The sequence below is a fragment of the Podarcis melisellensis genome (assembly GCF_964234715.1).
Source record: "Podarcis melisellensis genome assembly, chromosome: 3".
Classification (NCBI taxonomy): Eukaryota; Metazoa; Chordata; class Lepidosauria; order Squamata; family Lacertidae; genus Podarcis; species Podarcis melisellensis.
Window position 1 is genome coordinate 112,284,894 of NC_138530.1, and position 19,242 is coordinate 112,304,135.

At 43.7% G+C, this 19,242-nt stretch overlaps 1 protein-coding gene across 2 annotated transcripts; it reads right to left on the reverse strand.

Annotated features, from left to right (window-relative positions):
• Positions 1-561: 561 nt before the first annotated feature.
• Positions 562-17,151, reverse strand: MRPS31 (mitochondrial ribosomal protein S31). Of its 2 annotated transcripts, none has more exons than XM_081906466.1 (7): positions 16,989-17,151; positions 14,838-15,134; positions 13,064-13,219; positions 6,371-6,505; positions 4,851-4,924; positions 3,205-3,348; positions 562-921 (listed from the first exon to the last, which is right to left on the reverse strand). In XM_081906466.1, exons 1-7 carry the CDS (start codon positions 17,075-17,077, stop codon positions 662-664), a joined length of 1,155 nt encoding a protein of 384 aa, XP_081762592.1. In that variant the 5' UTR covers positions 17,078-17,151; the 3' UTR covers positions 562-661. The 2 variants fall into 2 exon arrangements, with proteins under 2 accessions (XP_081762592.1, XP_081762591.1); XM_081906465.1 differs by having other exon boundaries at positions 13,064-13,222.
• Between the last annotated feature and the right edge of the window lie 2,091 nt (positions 17,152-19,242).

Genomic DNA, 19,242 nt, shown 5'->3' on the forward strand with positions numbered 1-19,242 from the left:
TATTCAAGCCAAAGTTAAATCTAGGTGGTTTTACTAGAGTTTTTCTGGAAACAAAAGGAAAGGAGTTGTTTATGGCCTTCAAGATACGCATACCATTCATATCTCACTGGAAGAAGTTTTATCAGTCAGGTTTACGATCTGAATACAAGCTGGACCTTTTCTGTGATCCACTTCCATGTCAACTGCATCAAGGATTATGTTGAACAATCTGCAAAAAGAATTACCATATTTTTTGCTCTAGAAGACTCACTTTTCCCCTCCTAAAAAGTAAGGGGAAATGTGTGTGCATCTTATGGAGCGAATGCAGGCTGTGCAGCTATCCCAGAAGCCAGAACAGCAAGAGGGATTGCTGCTTTCACTGTGCAGCAATCCCTCTTGCTGTTCTGGCTTCTGAGATTCAGAATATTTTTTTTCTTGTTTTCCTCCTCCAAAAACTAGGTGCGTCTTGTGGTCTGGTGCGTCTTATAGAGCGAAAAATACGGTACGAAGTGGTTGCCCAATTTTGGTATTGATGAAATGCTGACCACCATCTTCTCCTAAAATAACAGCCATGACCAGCGGTTTTAATAATATTTTTTATCAGTTCATCTCTTTTCCACATTAGCTTCTGTAACTGTCCAATATGTATTTACATAAACGCATCATTTTCTTTGAGAAGTTTTCACTTCGACTGATTCTCCATTTGAAGCAAGACTTCCTTTCGATGTGATTCAATTTCCTTCAGCAACTCTTCCTTTTCCTTGAAGTAATTCCGGAACCATGCTATATGTTCTACCTTTTCTTGAACGCTTAAGTATGGGTTTTTGGAAAGTCCACAGGTTACAAGTTCCATGAAATGGCGAATTGATTCCTCCTTGGGGAAGTCTTCCAAGTATTTATCCAGAAATATATGCTCATAAAATTCCGCATCGTCTTCAAGTCCTAACAAAGTCAACCACAATAACTGTCAGATCACTGCAAAATTAACAGTTAAGCTGTTAGCCAGAAAATGAAAACAGAAGAGATTTAGTGGAATTTATCTTCCATATATACCATCCCCTTCATTGCCACCATTATTTTGTCCCAGAAAATGTTGAAATTGCAAACTATGTATAAAGTGGGATCCAAACTTAGCCATACTTACAGTAAACTCACTGATCAATGGGACTGAGTCATGACTAACATGAATTCCATTGATTTCAGTGGAGCTACTCCAATCCATTTTATTGAGTCATGTAATTTATTCCAGTCACAGAACTAATTTGCTTCACCAAGAATTAAAGATCCTCTGACCAAGTCATGATATGCCTGTGAATTTTGTTTCGTAAAATCAATTTAGCAAAACACCAGAATTAGAAAATGCATCGCTAAATGGCTTAAAAGCTTGTTATCCATATTAATTGATATTCCTGAACTTTAAAAAGCCAGCTTGATGTTTAAGTCTTTTAAAATGCAAAACAGATTTAAAATTCAGTGTAACCGACTGGTTAGGGGGATGAAAGGCTTTTAAAGTATTTTGGGGCGAACCACTGCTCTGCTGCATTGCTCCTGGTAATTTAAATTTACTATGCTTCTACCGACTATAATAAGATTATGGCCCCGCTTGTGACTGAACTGCAAAGTGTATTTATTATTCGATAGGCCAGGCACGTCCAACAGGTAGATTGTGATCAACAGGTAGATTGTGGACATCTGTGGTAGATCACTGGCTCCCCCCAAAGAAGCTCAACAACTTTGGTTCCCCAAAAATAAGCTTTTTCCCTTTTTCCCTTGCAGTCCTAAAAAACAGGGCTTTCCTCCTCCCTAAAAACACTTTGACCTGAACCCCTCCATAAAAGTGCTGTCCTTCTTCCTAAAAAAAGCTCAACAACCTTGACTTTCTCACTGCCAGTTTTTAACTTTGTGAGTAAATCGCAGCCTCTTGGGAGTTGACCACCCTTGTGATAGGCCATCCCTTGATGTGTGAACCGTGTTCATTTGGAAGTACAGTGGTGCCTCGCAAGACGAAATTAATCCGTTCCGTGAGGCTCTTCGTATAGTGGTTTTTTCGTCTTGCGAAGCAAGCCCATTGACAGCTTAGCGGATTAGCGCTATTAGCGGTTTAGCGGCTTTTAGTGATCAGCTGTTAAGCGGCTTATCAGCGGATCAGCTGATAAGCGGCTTAGGAAAAGGGGGGGAGGGGGGAAAACGCAGGAACTCGCAAGACATTTTCGCAGGAACTCGCAAGACATTTTCGTCTTGCGAAGCAAGCCCATAGGGAAATTCGTTTTGTGAAGTGCCTCCAAAACGGAAAACCCTTTCGTCTAGCGGGTTTTCCATCTTGCGAGGCGTTCGTCTTGCGGGCACTGCTGTACTGTGTTTTGAGCTCCCTTCAAGGAATGGATAGAAGATATGTACAAACTTGCAACACATGAACCAGTTGCATACAAACATAGACTTGCCATGAAATTTTATGATATTTGGAATTCATTTTCATAAACACTGCATTAGGTTAAGTTTAGGTTAGCTACAATAACCATCATGTAATGTTTATACCGTTTTTGTTTTGTTTTTTTACACGGGTGTTATTTTTTTATTCTCTTCTTTTCATGTCTTATTTTACCTTGTACGCTTATGATTTTATACTTCATATTTTCCCATAAAGATGATAAAAACAAAACCTAGTATGAAACTTCCAAGAGCAATTCCTCACATCTTTTATAAATTAGTACAGCCTTCCCCATCCTGGTGCCCTCCACATATTTTGAACTAAAACTTCCCCAAGCCCTGTGCTGGCTAAAGCTGATGGGAGAGTTATAGTCCAAAATTTCTGAAGAAAACACTGAAGAAAGCAAAACCGGACAAGCCAAGAAGAGGAGGTTAAGGGGTGATATGATAGCCATGTTCAAATGTATAAAAGGATGTCACAATAGAGGAGGGAGAAAGGTTGTTTTCTGCTGCTCCAGAGAAGCGGACACGGAGCAGTGGATCCAAACTACAAGAAAGAAGATTCCACCTAAACATTAGGAAGAACTTCCTGACAGTAAGAGCTGTTTGACAGTGGAATTTGCTGCCAAGGAGTGTGGTGGAGTCTCCTTCTTTGGAGGTCTTGAAGCAGAGGCTTGACAACCATATGTCAGGAGTGCTCTGATGGTGTTTCCTGCTTGGCAGGGGGTTGGACTCGATGGCCCTTGTGGTCTCTTCCAACTCTATGATTCTATGATTCTAACTTTTCAAGGCACATACCAGCTTCGTTGTTGATTGGAAATTCCCATAGTTTCCCCTCCTTAGTCCACTGTATCATCTCCTCAAAGCCATTCTGAGGTCCTTGCTGACAGACAGCTTCAATTTCTTTAGCAAGCTCCAGATCCCAAAGTGTTGGTGGTGTCACTGTTGACAAAAGGAAACAAATAAGCCAACAAGCCAACATTTGCCATGCTATTGCTGCTGGCTGGAGATGACAAAAAAAACAAAAAAAAACAATCAGGATTGCTAACTTTAACAAAACCCAGAAGAGCTGCAGTTTCAAACGTCTGTTAATAGCTGCTTCGTTGTGCTGCTGCAATATAAGCCCATTCAGTGCCAGAGTTATGAAAACAAACTTATTCTCAGGTCATAATATTAAAAACAAGGAGCTGCCTTTTCAGCACATGGCTTTTTCTCCTCATTTTCCACACAGTTGCCTGTACTTTACTAGCCTCAAGACAGGTTGGATTAACAGAAATCACAATATTTCCAGAATTTGGCATGAAAGAGAATGGGTGTTTGCTTGATATCATTGTTACTATTATATGGAACAGGAGAACAATATAGAAAAAGTTGTCATATGCTTCACTCCCAATGAAAGGTCCCCATTTTCTCTGAATTAGGTCCACGGTATCTAGTTCAACATAAACGTCAAAGGACTTAATTACCTGGAAACAAAATAATTCATCAGGAAATTCATCCTTCTCTCTTCTAAGAAAGTTGGGATACAACTGGGCAGTTCTAGTAATACAGATTTTGTGGATTGTGAATTCCACATGTAAGCAACTGAATGTATTCAAAAGTGTGAAAGAGATTGAGGGAGGTTGATGAGAGGCCCTCAGGAAACCCCTCCCCCCCCCAAAAAATCCCATCTAACCCCAGAAACAAACCTTTACAACAACTTAGGATCAAATATTTGGATTCATAATAAATCATATATTTCTCCCCAATTCAGACTGGAGGAAAAACTAGTATTTAGCACTTCTAGACAAATTTTATACACGTTGTGTTAACTGTGTGCAACTAATATAAGAAAACTGGCAGCTTTCTTTGGCACAGTCTAGTAAATAGTAAAAAGTCCACTAAATTCAATGAGCTCTATTTCTATTATGTACAGCCGGGATGGTGAACAACAGCTAGCTAGTGGCCCAGATTCTGAGCTCCCGCAGGTCCTGTGAATCAGGGTTTGATGAGGGTGAGACTGCCCACCCAACAATCACCTGTCAATCATTATGTCAGGTGACCCAACTTCAAAGGAAAGCGTTGGACGCATGCTCTAAAGGTGCTTCCAATTCTTCCTTTGCAGCCAGGAATGTGCAGTGTGGACTGCAAACTCCGCTTTTTGTACTACATAGATGTGAAGCTTTAGGCTGGCCGCCCAAAACATACCAACAAAATCGCCACAAAGGTTGAGCTGCACACAAAGATTCACACACAATTATTAATTCTCTCCAGCATCAAAATTATTCGTTTTACAGTGAGGCAGCTTTGAGAATCAGATTCCATTAAGAAATTCATCTTTTCTAAGCTACGGAGACATAGCACACAAGCCAATTCTCTAGGACAACACTGTATTGCCACAGGTTGAGTTTTGTTATATTAAAGTATCTTGTTTGCTTTTTTGTTCCTACCGTTTTTCAACTCACCTGTTTGAAGTGCTTCCTCGGTTTCAGAAGTAGGAGTAAAAATATCAAGTCTTTTCCCTGAAAACAGTCCTTTTCTAGGTAAAAAAATAGGGGGGAAATCTATTAAAATAGCAATAATAGTGTAATAATGTTCTGCTTGGGTTCCACTGGGGATACCATTGTGAATCTGTACTGCACAAACCCAGGTGAGTTTCTAAATGTGATGCCAGAATATGCACTTACTGAACAGCCTGTTTATACTACTTTGTGTTCCTGTTCTTAATGAACAAAACAATTTCCTAGCCCTTATGACTACAAAGATGCACTTGCAAGTACATAGGCAATGAATGATGAAACTTCAAAAAACCAGAGGGCTTGTTGAATAAGAAGATTCCCAGTGGTTGCGGGCAGGATTCTGCGGTCTGCATTGCTCTGTACTCTCCAAACAAATGCAAGTAAAGTTATTCACCAAGACTACTAACATTTCAAAAGTTGTTTATAAAATTGTTTTTAGGCCAAAACAGTGCTCCACTTCTCAGAGGTAGTGAGCCCAGAACTACATAGGAATTTGTTATTATATATTTTTATTACCTGCCCAGGACCCAGGGTAACTCACAACAATCCAAAATTCAGCATTAAATAAATTTAAAGCAAACTAGACACAGGAATAGGGTGGGTCCCCAAAACACATGCCTCATGTGTCAAAAGCCAAGTATTCATCATATGGTGGAAGGTATATAATGAAGGTGGCAGGCGTACCGCTGTAGGGAGGGAATTCAACAACAGAGGAGCTGCCACAGAGAATGCTTTCTCTTGGTCAACAACACCTAAACTTCTTAGGGCACAACCGCAGCAAGAATTTTGTTAGCGAAGAATTGGAAAACACAAGAAGTACCAACAGTGGAAGATTGGCAGATGAAGATGATGGAATTTTCGGAGCTAGCCGACCTGACTGGAAGAGTCCGCGACCAGAAGGAGGAGGAGGACCAGGAAGAATGGATGAAATTTAAAGACTATTTAGTTAAATATGTTAAAATAACTGAACTGGAAAAGCTTAGGCTTAGGATTATAATATGTAAGGATAGGATTTAAGATGTTAAGTGACCAAGTTAAATTTTTGAGAAAATTGATTTTGGAAAACTGTTAAAAGGATATATAATGAAATTCAACCAAGGGGATTTGAGGAAGTCACTTAATAATGTTACCAAGATTCAAACAGGATGTATGCTTGTTTGTTTGGTTTTTTTGGAAAATTAAAAAAATAAATGAAAATAAATGAGTAAACTTCTTAGGGCATTTGAACTCCCAAGAAGGCCCCTCTCTCCTGATCTTAACATCCAAGGCGGGTTGTAGGATAGGTCTTTCAGACTAAATGCTCTGGATGTCATCTGATCTCAAACACAGCACAGTCCCTCCTATTCAGCATCTTTCACTGAAGTTGCCAACTGGCATTTGACCATCACCGTATAACCCCTTTTGAGTGTAACAAAGATGCTTTCTATCAGGAAATAGAATATGCCAAGGAAAACTAGAAAAAGTACCTTCTCATTCTACCAGCAAGTGTTCTTTCATGCATAAAACCTTGTCCATCATCATCGAACCGAATTTGATTGGTTGGGCTAGCAGCATCCCTTGCCGGTGGATTTCTCCCAATCTTCATGTTTGCAACGATGTTGCTGAAATTAAGATCAGTGTCTGTTAAGTAACATGCTCAGTACAGCCCAGCAATACTCTTTTCACATTATCTACCTTCCTGTGATATTCGATTACGTTAAAAAACCCCCCACACATCCTGTATCTCCCACCTGTTTCCCAGTTTAACAAAATAATTCTCAGTTTACAATATAATTAGGTAAAGGTAATTAGGTCCAGTCGTGGCCGACTCTGGGGTTGCGGCGCTCATCTCGCTTTATTGGCCAAGGGAGCCGGCGTACAACTTCCAGGACATGTGGCCGGCATGACTAAGCCGCTTCTGGTGAACCAGAGCAGCGCACGGAAACGCCGCTTACCTTCCCGCCGGAGCGGTACCTATTTATCTACTTGCACTTTGACGTGCTTTCGAACTGCTAGGTTGGCAGGAGCAGGGACCGAGCAACGGGAGCTCACCCCGTTGTGGGGATTCGAAGTGCCAACTTTCTGATCGGCAAGTCCTAGGCTCTGTGGTTTAACCCACAGCGCCACCCGCATCCCTACAATATAATTAGCCTGCAGTAAAATGCTTAAGGTTACCATCATCACCCCTGAACCAATCACCCAAAGCAGCAATGTCATGGGGTGCTCCACTCCCTAAAAATCTTACTAGAACTAGAAAATGGATTTCTTCCACATGTCAACTGAGACATATAGCTGTTACAAGGGCATGACTTCTAAAACGTTTGGACTGCTATAGAGAAAGCCTTGCTCTTCCCCCCCATGTTATTTTGTTTTCTAACAACAGATCTGAAAAGGTGGAGAAGGAAGAGAGCATTAGTGGGAAGAATTTGTTTCCTAGATAGGCAGATTGCAGACTTTGAAGGGCACTGTAGGTCAGTAAGAGCGTACAGTATTAGGAAGAATTCAGCATAGGGCTATGACAACCACAAACTTTTAAGCTTGCCAGACAGAACAATACCCCCTTTCCTGCAACTGTGCCTTGTTCTGGAGATTCTCCCCAAACCCCAGAACCAAGGAGTGGCATAGGGAGGGGGGAGGAAAGGGGGAAAGCCTTATTGCCCTAGCAAAAGCCCTTGCTAGCAGAACTTGTTAATTTAATGGATGCCAACAGATAATCAGTGCAGCTATGCATGATTTTAGATGAAAGTTTCCTTTTATTCACTGTCATCAACTGTAAAGTCCTTTGGCTATATACAATCAAGCTGACTCTCTCACCAGTGCAGCTACATCAACACAGTTTGACTATACACATACTTCCCAACTTCTGAGAAGAATTAAGAGCTTTACATCAGGCAAAACCTCCTACTAGTGAAGGAAGCAGCACACAGAACACTTTGAAACAGCCAATTCTCAAGTATAGAAAGGGATCTAGGCTGTATGTGATGGCATAGCTAGTCCTAAGCTCTAGTCAACACATTCTCAAGGGTCATAAAAGTAAAACTGCAGGAGTGAGAAGCAGGCAGTGCCTCAGGCTTCGGCTCCACCTGGCTGGCTGGTAAGACCTGTAAATTACTTTCCCTCCAGGTGAAGCAGTTCAGGTAGTTCACAGGCCCCTCATCACCCAGTTGTTTCCAGTCAACAACAGCTTGCTGACTGCAGTGGCAGCAGAGAAGTGAACCACATTTGCCACTAACACCACCATATCAAAACCTTGCTAAAACACTGGCTTCCCAGTACGTTTCCGAGCACAATTCAAAGTGTTGGTGCTGACCTTTAAAGCCCTAAACGGCCTCAGTCCAGTACACCTGAAGGAGCATCTCCACCCCCATCGTTCTGCCCGGACACTGAGGTCCAGCTCCGAGGGCCTTCTGGCAGTTCCCTCATTGCGAGAAGCCAAATTACAGGCAACCAGGCAGAGGGCCTTCTCGTAGTGGCACCCACCCTGTGGAACGCCCTCCCACCAGATGTCATAGAGAAAAATAACTACCAAACTTTTAGAAGACATCTAAAGGCAGCCCTGTTTAGGGAAGCTTTTAATGTTTAATAGGTTATTGTATTTTAGTGTTTTGTTGGAAGCTGCCCAGAGTGGCTGGGGAAACCCAGCCAGATGGGCAGGGTATAAATAATAAATTATTATTATTATTATTATTATTATTATTATTATTATTATTATTGCTATGAGCTCTGCGGCACGATCTGTGAGTTTCAGTGCGATATTCTGTCGCTCCTGTTCAAGCCATTTACTTTCTCATCTCACAATGGTAAAATGGGTTTCTGTGTATGGATGTGCTAGAGCAGTGTTCCCCAACCTTGGGCCTCCAGCTGTTTTTGGACTACAACTCCCATCATCCCTCGCTAGCAAGACCAGTGGTCAAGGATGAAGGGAATTGTAGTCCAAAAACAGCTGGAGGCCCAAGGTTGGGGAACACTGTGCTAGAGGAGTGATGGGGGGGGGGAATAGGAGGCTCTGCACTTCCTTAATTCTTGCACAAAAATATGGGTGGCTGTGTAAAACATCCTACTAGTTCCCTCAGAACACATGTTTTCTCTGGCAGCAGACAGTAGCACACAAATGCAAGGCAGGATCAAGAATGAAGGGGAGATTTAATTGTGATGGCTGACAAAAGTAAGCAGAAAAGGAATGAAAAATGCCACCTCAGTGGCCACCATTTGTAGGCCAAGGTGTTCATAAGGTAGAGAGAAGTGGGTTTGGAGGCAGGGTTTCCTTTGGCGTGTGGTTGCTAAACTACACACTGCATCTCTTCAGTGGGTATTTTGAGGGTAAAGGGGATACCTACTAATTTAAGGGCCAAATCTTCAACAGACAAGGAACAGTTGCCTCTTAACACATAGTTCAGACAACTGCAAGTGAGACTGTAGCAAAAGTGTCAAGATCACAATGATCCATGGTGGTTTATGATGATCAAGAGCTGTCTAGAACATTGGCCAGCATAAGACAAGTACAGTGGTACCTCGGGTTACAGATGCTTCAGGATACATACGCTTCAGGTTACAGACTCCGCTAACCCAGAAATATTACCTCGGGTTAAGAACTTTGCTTCAGGATGAGAACAGAAATCGTGCTCCGGCGGCGTGGTGGCAGCAGGAGGCCCCATTAGCTAAAGTGGTGCTTCAGGTTAAGAACAGTTTCAGGTTAAGAATGGACCTCCGGAATGAATGAAGTACTTAACCCGAGGTACCACTGTATACAGGATTTAAATAAATACTTGGGCAAAGAGAATGGGTTGAGGCACAATAATTATTTTATCTCTGACAGTAAGCAGATTGCAAACCACCATCACTCTAAACATATACACACAAAAATGCTCTGATTTGAATATATTTGACTTAAAACAAAAATGTTCTTGGAAAATATTTAGAAAGAATACTTCTCCAGAAGTATCAGACTTGAATATCTATATGGCAGCAAAAGCCAGGACAGCACAGCCTGATGTCTGAATGCTTTCCTTACTCAACAATGAAATGAAATGAAATTCAATCATTTCATTAGATTCTGACTATGGAAAAAACCAAGAGTGCTAGACTCTGCTCTTGTTGTTGTCATCACTTGTGGTCAGTGTGATGACCAAATCAGAAAAAAAAATCACAGTTAAGTTGACCTGGCAAGGATGGTACAGTTTGCTTCCTTCAGCATCTTTCTTGGCAGTCATAGTAACAAGAAGAGCAAACTCCTTTGAAAGAAACTCTTCTTTGCTCCAAGCAAAATGTTACTGCCTTGCAACATGCCTCACTTTCTGTGGACAGACTAAACTTCTGCGCTGGAAGTCAACAAGATACATATTACATGGACAAGGCCCAGATTTCTTGTTTGTAGGGGGTGGGGTGGGATTCATCAGATCTTTAAATCTGTCAGACTGGGTCGTAAAGATCATAAATTTCTTGGAATAATAACTATCACCTTTAATGTGAAGGCTGGGACATTCAGGATGTCTCCTAAATTCTAGATTTTGTTTGTAATGAAGCTCAACCCTTTGATGTTTTTGTAAAATGATGCCATAATTTCCACTCACTGAGAGAAACCTCATTCCTCCTCAAAATTCTGCACTGTTGTTATTTCCATTTAGCAAACATTCAGTGCTTCCTCTTCTGCAAAACAAACTGAGGGATGAAGACTCTGTAAAGCAGCGACACCCGCTGGTAATATATGCTACTACAAACGGAGAACAGCTTAGCTATGATTTACTGGCAGAAAGCTCTCTTTCCAAATGGTGTTTTTCGTTTGGTTTTTGTCCCAGCACTTTCCCTGGGTAAACCTGCATTTTACCACTGAAACAGAGCAAATGGCAAAACCTATTGCCGTTTGCCCTGATTCAGCAGTAAAACATGGGTTTCCCTAAGGAAAGTGCAGGCCAAGGACAAAAACCAAACCACTCAGACCATAGCTGTCAACCATCCCTTATTTGGCGGGAAAGTCCCTTATCCCAGTGCCGTGTCCTACTGCTGTCCCTTATTGATGATGTCCCTTAAATTTCCTGGGTTTCAAAGGAAGCAGCTCCTCTTCCTCCCTGCCTGCCGGCCAGGGAGGAAGGAGGCTCCAACTGTGTTGCTTGGCTGCGTTGCTCACCCAATAAGGAGTCTAAGAATGACTGGGGGGGGTGGCGCTTGCATGCCTTGTGCCGATCAAATCGGCCGCGGTGCCTGAGGACTCGCCTTTGCTCAGTGCTTCCCAGCAGAGAGGTGACGCTGGTTTTCCTTGCTGCATCCCCTTTGCTGGGTTGCTGCACTGTGGGAACCACTGCTTCAGGCTTCGTTTGGCTGCTGGCTGGGCTTTCTGCCTTTGGCTTGGGTGGGCTCAGAAGTTGAACATACCTGTGCTTGGAAAATCCCTTATTTTGGCTGCTGATCCCTTATTTTCAAATCTGTAAGTTGACAGCTATGGCTCAGACACAGGGCTTTTAAGTGTGGACCTGTGCCTGCGAAGTGTGGCACAAAAGGAAGTTCTGAATGAGCCCATAATTAAGAAGGTACAGCAGTGATCCCCTTATTTATATCTGAAAAGGTAACTAGCCATTATGAAAGAGGGTTGTGCAATAGACCTAGCCTACTTGGTACTTAAAATGGGATTGGTGGATATTAACACAGCCACTGTTTTATTTGATAGGGAACTATAATGGAGAAGTGCCAAAAGATTTTCCAAACAGGCAAATATTTAACTTGGAGAAGAGCAACCAGTAGTGCCCAGTAACAAAACCGTTTTTATGCATCATTCTTATTACTGACAGTTAGGAGGGAAATAAGAGAATTTTAATAAAATATGGGGATGTCATTGAGTTAGGAAACACTGCTATTATATCTTCCAAAGGCATAGCTTAAAAATTATGTTAGCCTTTTAGGTGCCACAAGACACTGTTGTTCTTACTGCTAATATATAGTATCTGGACTGGAGCTTAAAGGTAAAGGTAAAGGGACCCCTGACCATTAGGTACAGTCGTGGCCAACTCTGGGGTTGCGGCGCTCATCTCGCTTTATTGGCCGAGGGAGCCGGCGTACAGCTTCCGGGTCATGTGGCCAGCAGGACTAAGCCGCTTCTGGTGAACCAGAGCAGCGCACGGAAACGCCATTTACCTTCCTGCCGGAGTGGTACCTATTTATCTACTTGCACTTTGATGTGTTTTCAAACTGCTGTTGACAGGAGCAGGGACCGAGCAACAGGAACTCACCCCGTCACAGGGATTCAAACCGCCAACCTTTAAAGTAGCAAGACCTAGGCTCTGGAGATTAGGCACTATTAAAGGGATTATATCAAACTGGAAAAAATAGAAATGGCATGAAATTTCATAGCAGAAGTGTGGTCCCCATGAGTATGGAGATAACATGGAGTCAGGAGGAAAGAGATCTTGTAGGAGTTGCTTATAACGAAGGGCTGTAAATCACGATTGTGATATGGCAGTTCACAAACATCATGCTTGCGACAGTTCCTCTTAAGACAGGAAGCAGCCATGGTTTTGAAATACTGACAAAGCTACTCCATAAATTTGTGTTTAAATGTTGCTTCTCTTGAACAGATAAAACAAAAAATAAGATGTTTATTGTGTATTCAAAGCATTAGGGACAAAGGTGGTGGTGTAGTCTAAACCACCGAGCCTCTTGGGCTTGCCGATTGTAAGGTAAGCAGTTCAAATCTGTGTGATGGAATGAGCTCTTGTTGCTTTGTCCCAGCTCCTGCCAACCTAGCAGTTCGAAAGCATACCAGCGTAAGTAAATAAATAGGAATTGCTGTGGCAGGAAGGTAAACAGCATTTCTGTGCACTCTGGCACTCATCATGGTATACCGTCGTGCCAGAAACGATTTAGTCATGCTGGCCACATGACCCAGAAAAGCTGTCAGTGGACAAACCGACTCCCTCGGCCTGAAAGTGGAGATGAGCGCTACACCCCATAGTCAAATTTGACTGGATTTAACCACCCAGGGATTCTTTACCTTAACCTATTCAAAGCATCATAATAAAACCAAAAATTTCTATGTATAAAGCCACTTCTAGTCCTTCATCTCCAAAAGCAGGGTGCACATTTTAAAGCAAAGCCAAGCAAATATCAGCAACCTCCTTCACTTTGTTTTTTGACCAACAGTGTGACAAATATCACAATATACTATTGGGATCAGCATGCAGTTTGCAAACCTTATGTCAGTTACTTCTTCGCTTTTACGTGCATCAGTGACTTCCTTCTGCTTTTTCAGTAGTTGAACCAATTCTGAAACTGTCCTTTTCCTGTCAAAAGGGAGGGACGATGCAACAGCAGAGGCTGCTGCCACCAGCTCTGGATTGAGTGTTTCACTGCTGTAATAACAACAACAACAACAACAACAACAACTATTATTTATTCATTCATTCATTCATTCATTCCCCACCCATTTGGCTGGGTTTCCCCAGCTACTCTGGGCAGCTCCCAACAGATTAAAAACAGAATAAAACATCAAATATTAAAAACTTCCTTAAACAGACATCCTTCAGATGTCTTCTAAAAGTCAGATAGTTGTTTATTTCCTTGACATCTGATGGGACGGCGTTCCACCGAGAAGGCCCTCTGTCTGGTTCCCTGTAACCTCACATCTAATAGTGAGGGAACCACCAGAAGGCCCTCGGAGCTGGACCTCAGTGTCCGAGCTGAACGATGGGGGTGGAGATGCTCCTTCAGGTATACTGGGCCGAAACAGATTAAAAGAACAGGTGCTATTTTTTCTTTGCTCATTGTTTCCCACATTGTATTCCTATGAAAATAGACACAGTTAGACAAGCGACTGTGTAATTACTACATGTTTTCTAATACCACCCATTTTTATACAGCTAATAAAGTAGAAGAAAGCATGTTTTGTGGACTCAAATTTGTAACTATCTGCATGAAAATATCAACATAATCCCCCTAGGCCAGGAGTAGGGAACCTGCAACCTTCCAGATATTGTTGGACTGCAACACCTAGCATCCCTGACTATTGGCTATGCTGCCTGGGGTTGATGGATGTTGAGAATCCAACAACAGAAGAGCTTAACTGGGATAGCTCCTTTCTGCACTGCTGAGGTAATGTGGGAGAAGCCCACTCTCTTAGCTTTTTCACACACTAGCATTGCCAATATCTAAGAGGATAGTAAGCCGGTAAGATACAATCTAAAACAAATCCCTTATGAATACACAGTGGAAGTGAGGAACAGGTTTAAGGATTTAGATTTGCTGGATAAAGTGCCTGAAGAACTATGGATGGAGGCTCGTAACATTATACAGGAGGCAGCAACGAAAACCATCCCAATGAAAAGGAAATGCAAGAAAGCAAAGTGGCTGTCCAACGAGGCCTTACAAATAGCGGGGGAGAGAAAGCAAGGAAAATGCGAGGGAGAAAGTGAAAGATACAGGAAATCGAATGCAGATTTCCAAAAAAAAGGAAGGAGAGACAAGAAGGCCTTCTTAAACGAGCAATGCAAAGAAATAGAGGAAAACAACAGAATGGGAAGAACCAGAGATCTGCTCAAGAAAACTGGAGGTATGAAAGGAACATTTCGTACAAAGATTACCATAATAAAGGACAAAAGTGGTAAGGACCTAACAGAAGCAGAAGACATCAAGAAGATGAAGAGTCGGACATGACTAAGCGACTAAACAACAACAACAAAGGAGGATAGTTCATAATGTATTATCTAGGACCAATAAAGAAACAACTTTCTACAGAAAAACCAAAAAAGGGGGCATAAATGGAGGTCCCTCCTCCCAGCCTTTTACAAAAGTAGTTACTCTGTCTGAAAGAGACAGAACTCATGTCTACTGTTGCCCTTTTATCAAGCATTCCATATTTTTCTCTGGGAGTTGATAACATTCTTAGCTACACCTCCCAATGAATGTACTTTCCAAAATCCATGATACTTATGGACAAAGAGAATGAGACACGCATATCCAGAGATTTACCTCTTAGCTTTGTCTTCTGTAGCTTTCTGGAACATGCTACTTGTACTCTCCATATTTTCTGGCAAGTTCGTTGTTTGATCCTTAATCTTCTGGGCTTTCAACATCTGGAACTTCTTCTTTGTACTGATTTCTACTTTCATTTCACTAATGATGTTTAGCAAATTCTTCTTTGTGGTTGCTTGCTGTTTCTTCTCCTGGTTTCGTGAAGTCTCTGTATCTTTGATATTGACTGGAGGAGTAGGGTCATCTTCTTTGGTACACAAAACAGGGCTGGTGCCTAAGTACTTGTGTGTCTTACTAAAAATGATATGGAAAGTGGGGGGTTATTATTATTACTCATTTCTATACCACTTTATATTTTTAAGCTGAAAGGGTTTACAACCTAAATTAAAATATCAAATAAAACAACACGGAATAAAACATTACTGAAGAAAGTCAAATATAAAGCAACACAATTAACACGAAATTAAAATATTTTATCTTGAATATTTCAAAATAAATCATTACAAAGCGGGTCAACAGCAGAACGCACATTTAAAACGGCATAATTAACAGGCAAATAAAATATTGGCCACTCAGAAATTCTGTTGTACAACCTAATTCCCATGGCAAATGAAGACATGGTAGCACCACGTACAACAAGACTGCAGAACTTGAGGCCCAGATTCAACCAATCCAACACATTAGTAGTGGAAGGCAGTGCAAGACCTTCTCCACTAGTAGTAGAAGAGTTTGGATTTGATATCCCGCTTTACCACTACCTGAAGGAGTACAGTACTGTACAGCGTTTCCCAAACTTGGATCTCCAGCTGTTGCTGGACTACAACTCCCACGATCACTATCTGGCAGTACCAGGGATGATGGGAACTGTAGTCCAAAGCAGATGGAGAACCGAGTTTGGGAATAGCTGCCCTTGTACATTATTATTATTATTATTATTATTATTATTGGGACGCGGCTGGCGCTGTGGGTTAAACCACAGAGCCTAGGACTTGCCGATCAGAAGGTCGGCGGTTCGAATCCCCGCGACGGGGTGAGCTCCCGTTGCTCTGTTCCTGCTCCTGCCAACCTAGCGGTTCGAAAGCACGTCAAAGTGCAAGTAGACAAATAGGTACCGCTCCGGTGGGAAGGTAAACAGCATTTCCGTGTGCTGCTCTGGTTCGCCAGAAGCGGCTTAGTCATGCTGGCCACATGACCTGGAAGCTGTACGCCGGCTTCCTTGGCCAGTAAAGCGAGATGAGCGCTGTAATGCCAGAGTTGGTCACGACTGGACCTAATGGTCAGGGGTCCCTTTACCTAACTCTCTGAAGGCCAGCACACATTTTACAGTGGTGGGCATGTTTGCTGCATTTCCGTCAGCAAAAGTATGAAGCTGGGGGAGACATGTATCTGAATGCTTGTACAATGGTACCTCAGGTTAAGTACTTAATTCGTTCCGGCGGTCCGTTCTTAACCTGAAACTGTTCTTAACCTGAAGCACCACTTTAGCTAATGAGGCCTCCTGCAGCTGACGCGATCCCAGAGCACGATTTCTGTTCTCATCCCAAAGCAAAGTTCTTAACCTGAAGCACTATTTCTGGGTTAGTGGAGTCTGTAACCTGAAGCGTATGTAACCTGAAGTGTATGTAACCCGAGGCACCACTGTAGTAGTGGAAGGCAGTGCAAGACCTTCTCCACTAGTAGTAGTAGAAGAAGAGTTTGGATTTGATATCCCGCTTTATCACTACCTGAAGGAGTACTGGGCAGCGTTTCCCAAACTTGGATCTCCAGCTGTTGCTGGACTACAAATCCCACGATCACTATCTGGCAGTACCAGGGATGATGGGAACTGTAGTCCAAAGCAGATGGAGAACCGAGTGTGGGAAACGCTGCCCTTGTACAACAACAACAACAACAACAACCCCCTGCCCATCAGGCTGGGTTTCTCCACTCTGGGGTGCTTCCAGCCAAATATTAAAATACAATATTAAAAGCTTCCCTAAAGAGGGCTTTCCTCCCTCCTCCAATTTCTGTGCGCTGCCCACCCCCTCCCCGAGGGCCAGGAGACCCTGCACATATCTTGAGGGAGAAATTTGGGTGTCCTTGGCAAAGGAGGGCGGAGTCTCAGCCTCCCCAGGTGGGGGGTCGCCTTCCCACCCTCCGCAGCCCTACCTGCCCCAAGGCACGGCCCTCTGCAGCCCCGCTCCCGGGCGAAGGCCAGCAGAGAAGCTCCCGGGAAGGAGGACGCTCCTCCGCCACATTGTTCCCCACAGCAACGAGGAGGCCGACGGAGCAGCCCGCTCCCCCACCACTTCCGGTCCGTTCCCGTTAACCGTCCCGCATCCCAAGGCACTTCCGGAGTAAAGCGTCGCCACGCTCTCATCCGTCCGGCCGGAACGCGCAAGCGCAGGTGTTTGGTTCCGTCGCTTAAATGAGCACCCCGCCGACTCCGCTGCCCGAGGGGAGATTTGGGCAGTGTTGTTTTTCGTTTCCCGAAATGGGCAAAAGGGGGCATTTTGGCTGGTACGCCTTCCAAGGAATCTTTACAATGCAAGCCTTCAGGGAGTTGGCATCACAAGGAAGCAACGTGCAAATCATGCCCTAAAGAAGACCTAGAGCCAAGCGTCCTATAAATCCGTATTTGGCTATTTCTTCCTCCCGTCCTTATGGGCATTTTGTAAATAGGATGCTTTATGGATTCAGCACCCTTCTCCCTGGCAAGGGGTGTGCATTTAGGTAAGTCGACCTAGTTTCTCGTTGCAGGTCATAGAATCAGAGGATTGTAGACAGTGGCGTAGCGTGGGTTGTCAGCACCCGGGGCAAGGCAAGTAATTTGCACCCCCTAACCCGTGGATTTGCGCCCCCTAACCCTAACCCCCAGATGTTGCGGCCGGCCCCCCCTGCACCCCCCGCGCTACGCCACTGATTGTAGAGCTGGAAGGGACCTCGAGGGCGTAGCTGTCAACTTATAGATTTGAAAATAAGGGACCAGCAGCCTTGAAAATAAGGGATCAGCAGCCAAAATAAGGGATTTTCCAAGCACAGGTATGTTCAACTTCTGAGCCCACCCAAGCCAAAGGCAGAAAGCCCAGCCAGCAGCCAAACGAAGCCTCAAGCGGTGGTTCCCACAGCGCAGCAACCTGGCAAAGGGGATGCAGCAAGGAAAACCACCGTCACCTCTCCGCTGGGAAGTGCTGAGCAAAGGCGAGTCCCCAGGCAACACGCCCGATTTGATTGGCACAAGGCATGCAAGCTCCACCCCCCCGGTCGTTCTTAGACTCCTTATTGGGTGAGCAACGCAGCCAAGCAACACAGTTGGAGCCTCCCTCTTCCCTGGCCGGCAGGCAGGGAGGGAGAGGAGCTGCTTCCTTTGAAACACGGGAAATTTAAGGGACATCATCAATAAGGGACAGCAGCGGGACACGGCAATGGGATAAGGACTTTCCCGCCAAATAAGGGATGGTTGACAGCTATGCTCGAGGGTTATCTACCCCACCCCCTGCCATGCAGGAATCTCAGCTAAAGCCTCCATGACAGATGGTCAGACAACCTCTGCTTAAAAACCGTTCCACTGTCGAACTGTTCTTACTGTCAGAGGTTTTCCATTCATCCTTCATGCATCTCTTTCTCCTTCCCCGTCCTCCTCTTTTCTTTCTCTCCATACTGACTTGCCCTTCACTTGTGTGTTTCCTTCCTCCTTTTCCTATTTTAACTGTTCACTAAGGAGAGTTCATTGAACATACTTCTAAGAAAACCTGCTCATGCTGTCAATGAGCGCATTTGCCAAGCCATGACAAGTCAGTAGAATAAGGCTGGGATCTTAGACTGAGAGAAAGTTCTGTTGAAATGGGTGGGAACTCCAGGTGAGCAAGCATAGAATTGGTTTGCACCAGTATGGAAAAGCTGTGGCACACGTTTGGGGAAATCCTAAGGGAGTGAAAATTCTGAATCTCATCTAGATTCTCCAGAACATTACAATTATAACCCACGGGGCAAGCCCCCTGACATTTCAGGGGACGGAAGTCACACAACTGCTTCCTACACACTACACCTTTAAAGCACATCCAAAGCACATTCTCCACCACCAAAGAATTCTGGGCACTGTAGTTTAGCCCTCACAGAATTACAATTTGCAGTAACTCTTAAAAAACTACAGTGCCCAGAATTTGGGGGGGGGAGGAAACTGTGTTTGCAATGTGCTTTAAAGGCATACTTTAGTATAAACACAGAAGACCTGCACAAAGCCGCTGCTGCTACTGTCAGTTTTCCATGAGCTGCCGCGAGGGCAGGTGCCGTGAGCGTGCGTCGCTTTTTCCCAGCTGGGTCCGTTCAGTGCACCTGCGTGAGGTCCTGGGTATCCCCTCTTCCTCAAGTGAGGTGCTGCTGCTACTGCTTTTCTCACCGAGCGCTGAGGTGAAGGTGGCGG

Bases quoted from the DNA above. Each gene is read 5' to 3' on its own strand.
- MRPS31 (XM_081906465.1), bottom strand. From the start codon at position 17,077: ATGTGGCGGAGGAGCGTCCTCCTTCCCGGGAGCTTCTCTGCTGGCCTT. The intron at 4,925-6,370 runs GTACTTTTTCTA...TTTTTTACCTAG, and splicing joins CTTGCTGGTAGAATGAGAAG to AAAAGGACTGTTTTCAGGGA. The intron at 3,349-4,850 runs GTGAGTTGAAAA...TTTTGTCAACAG, and splicing joins CGAGGAAGCACTTCAAACAG to TGACACCACCAACACTTTGG.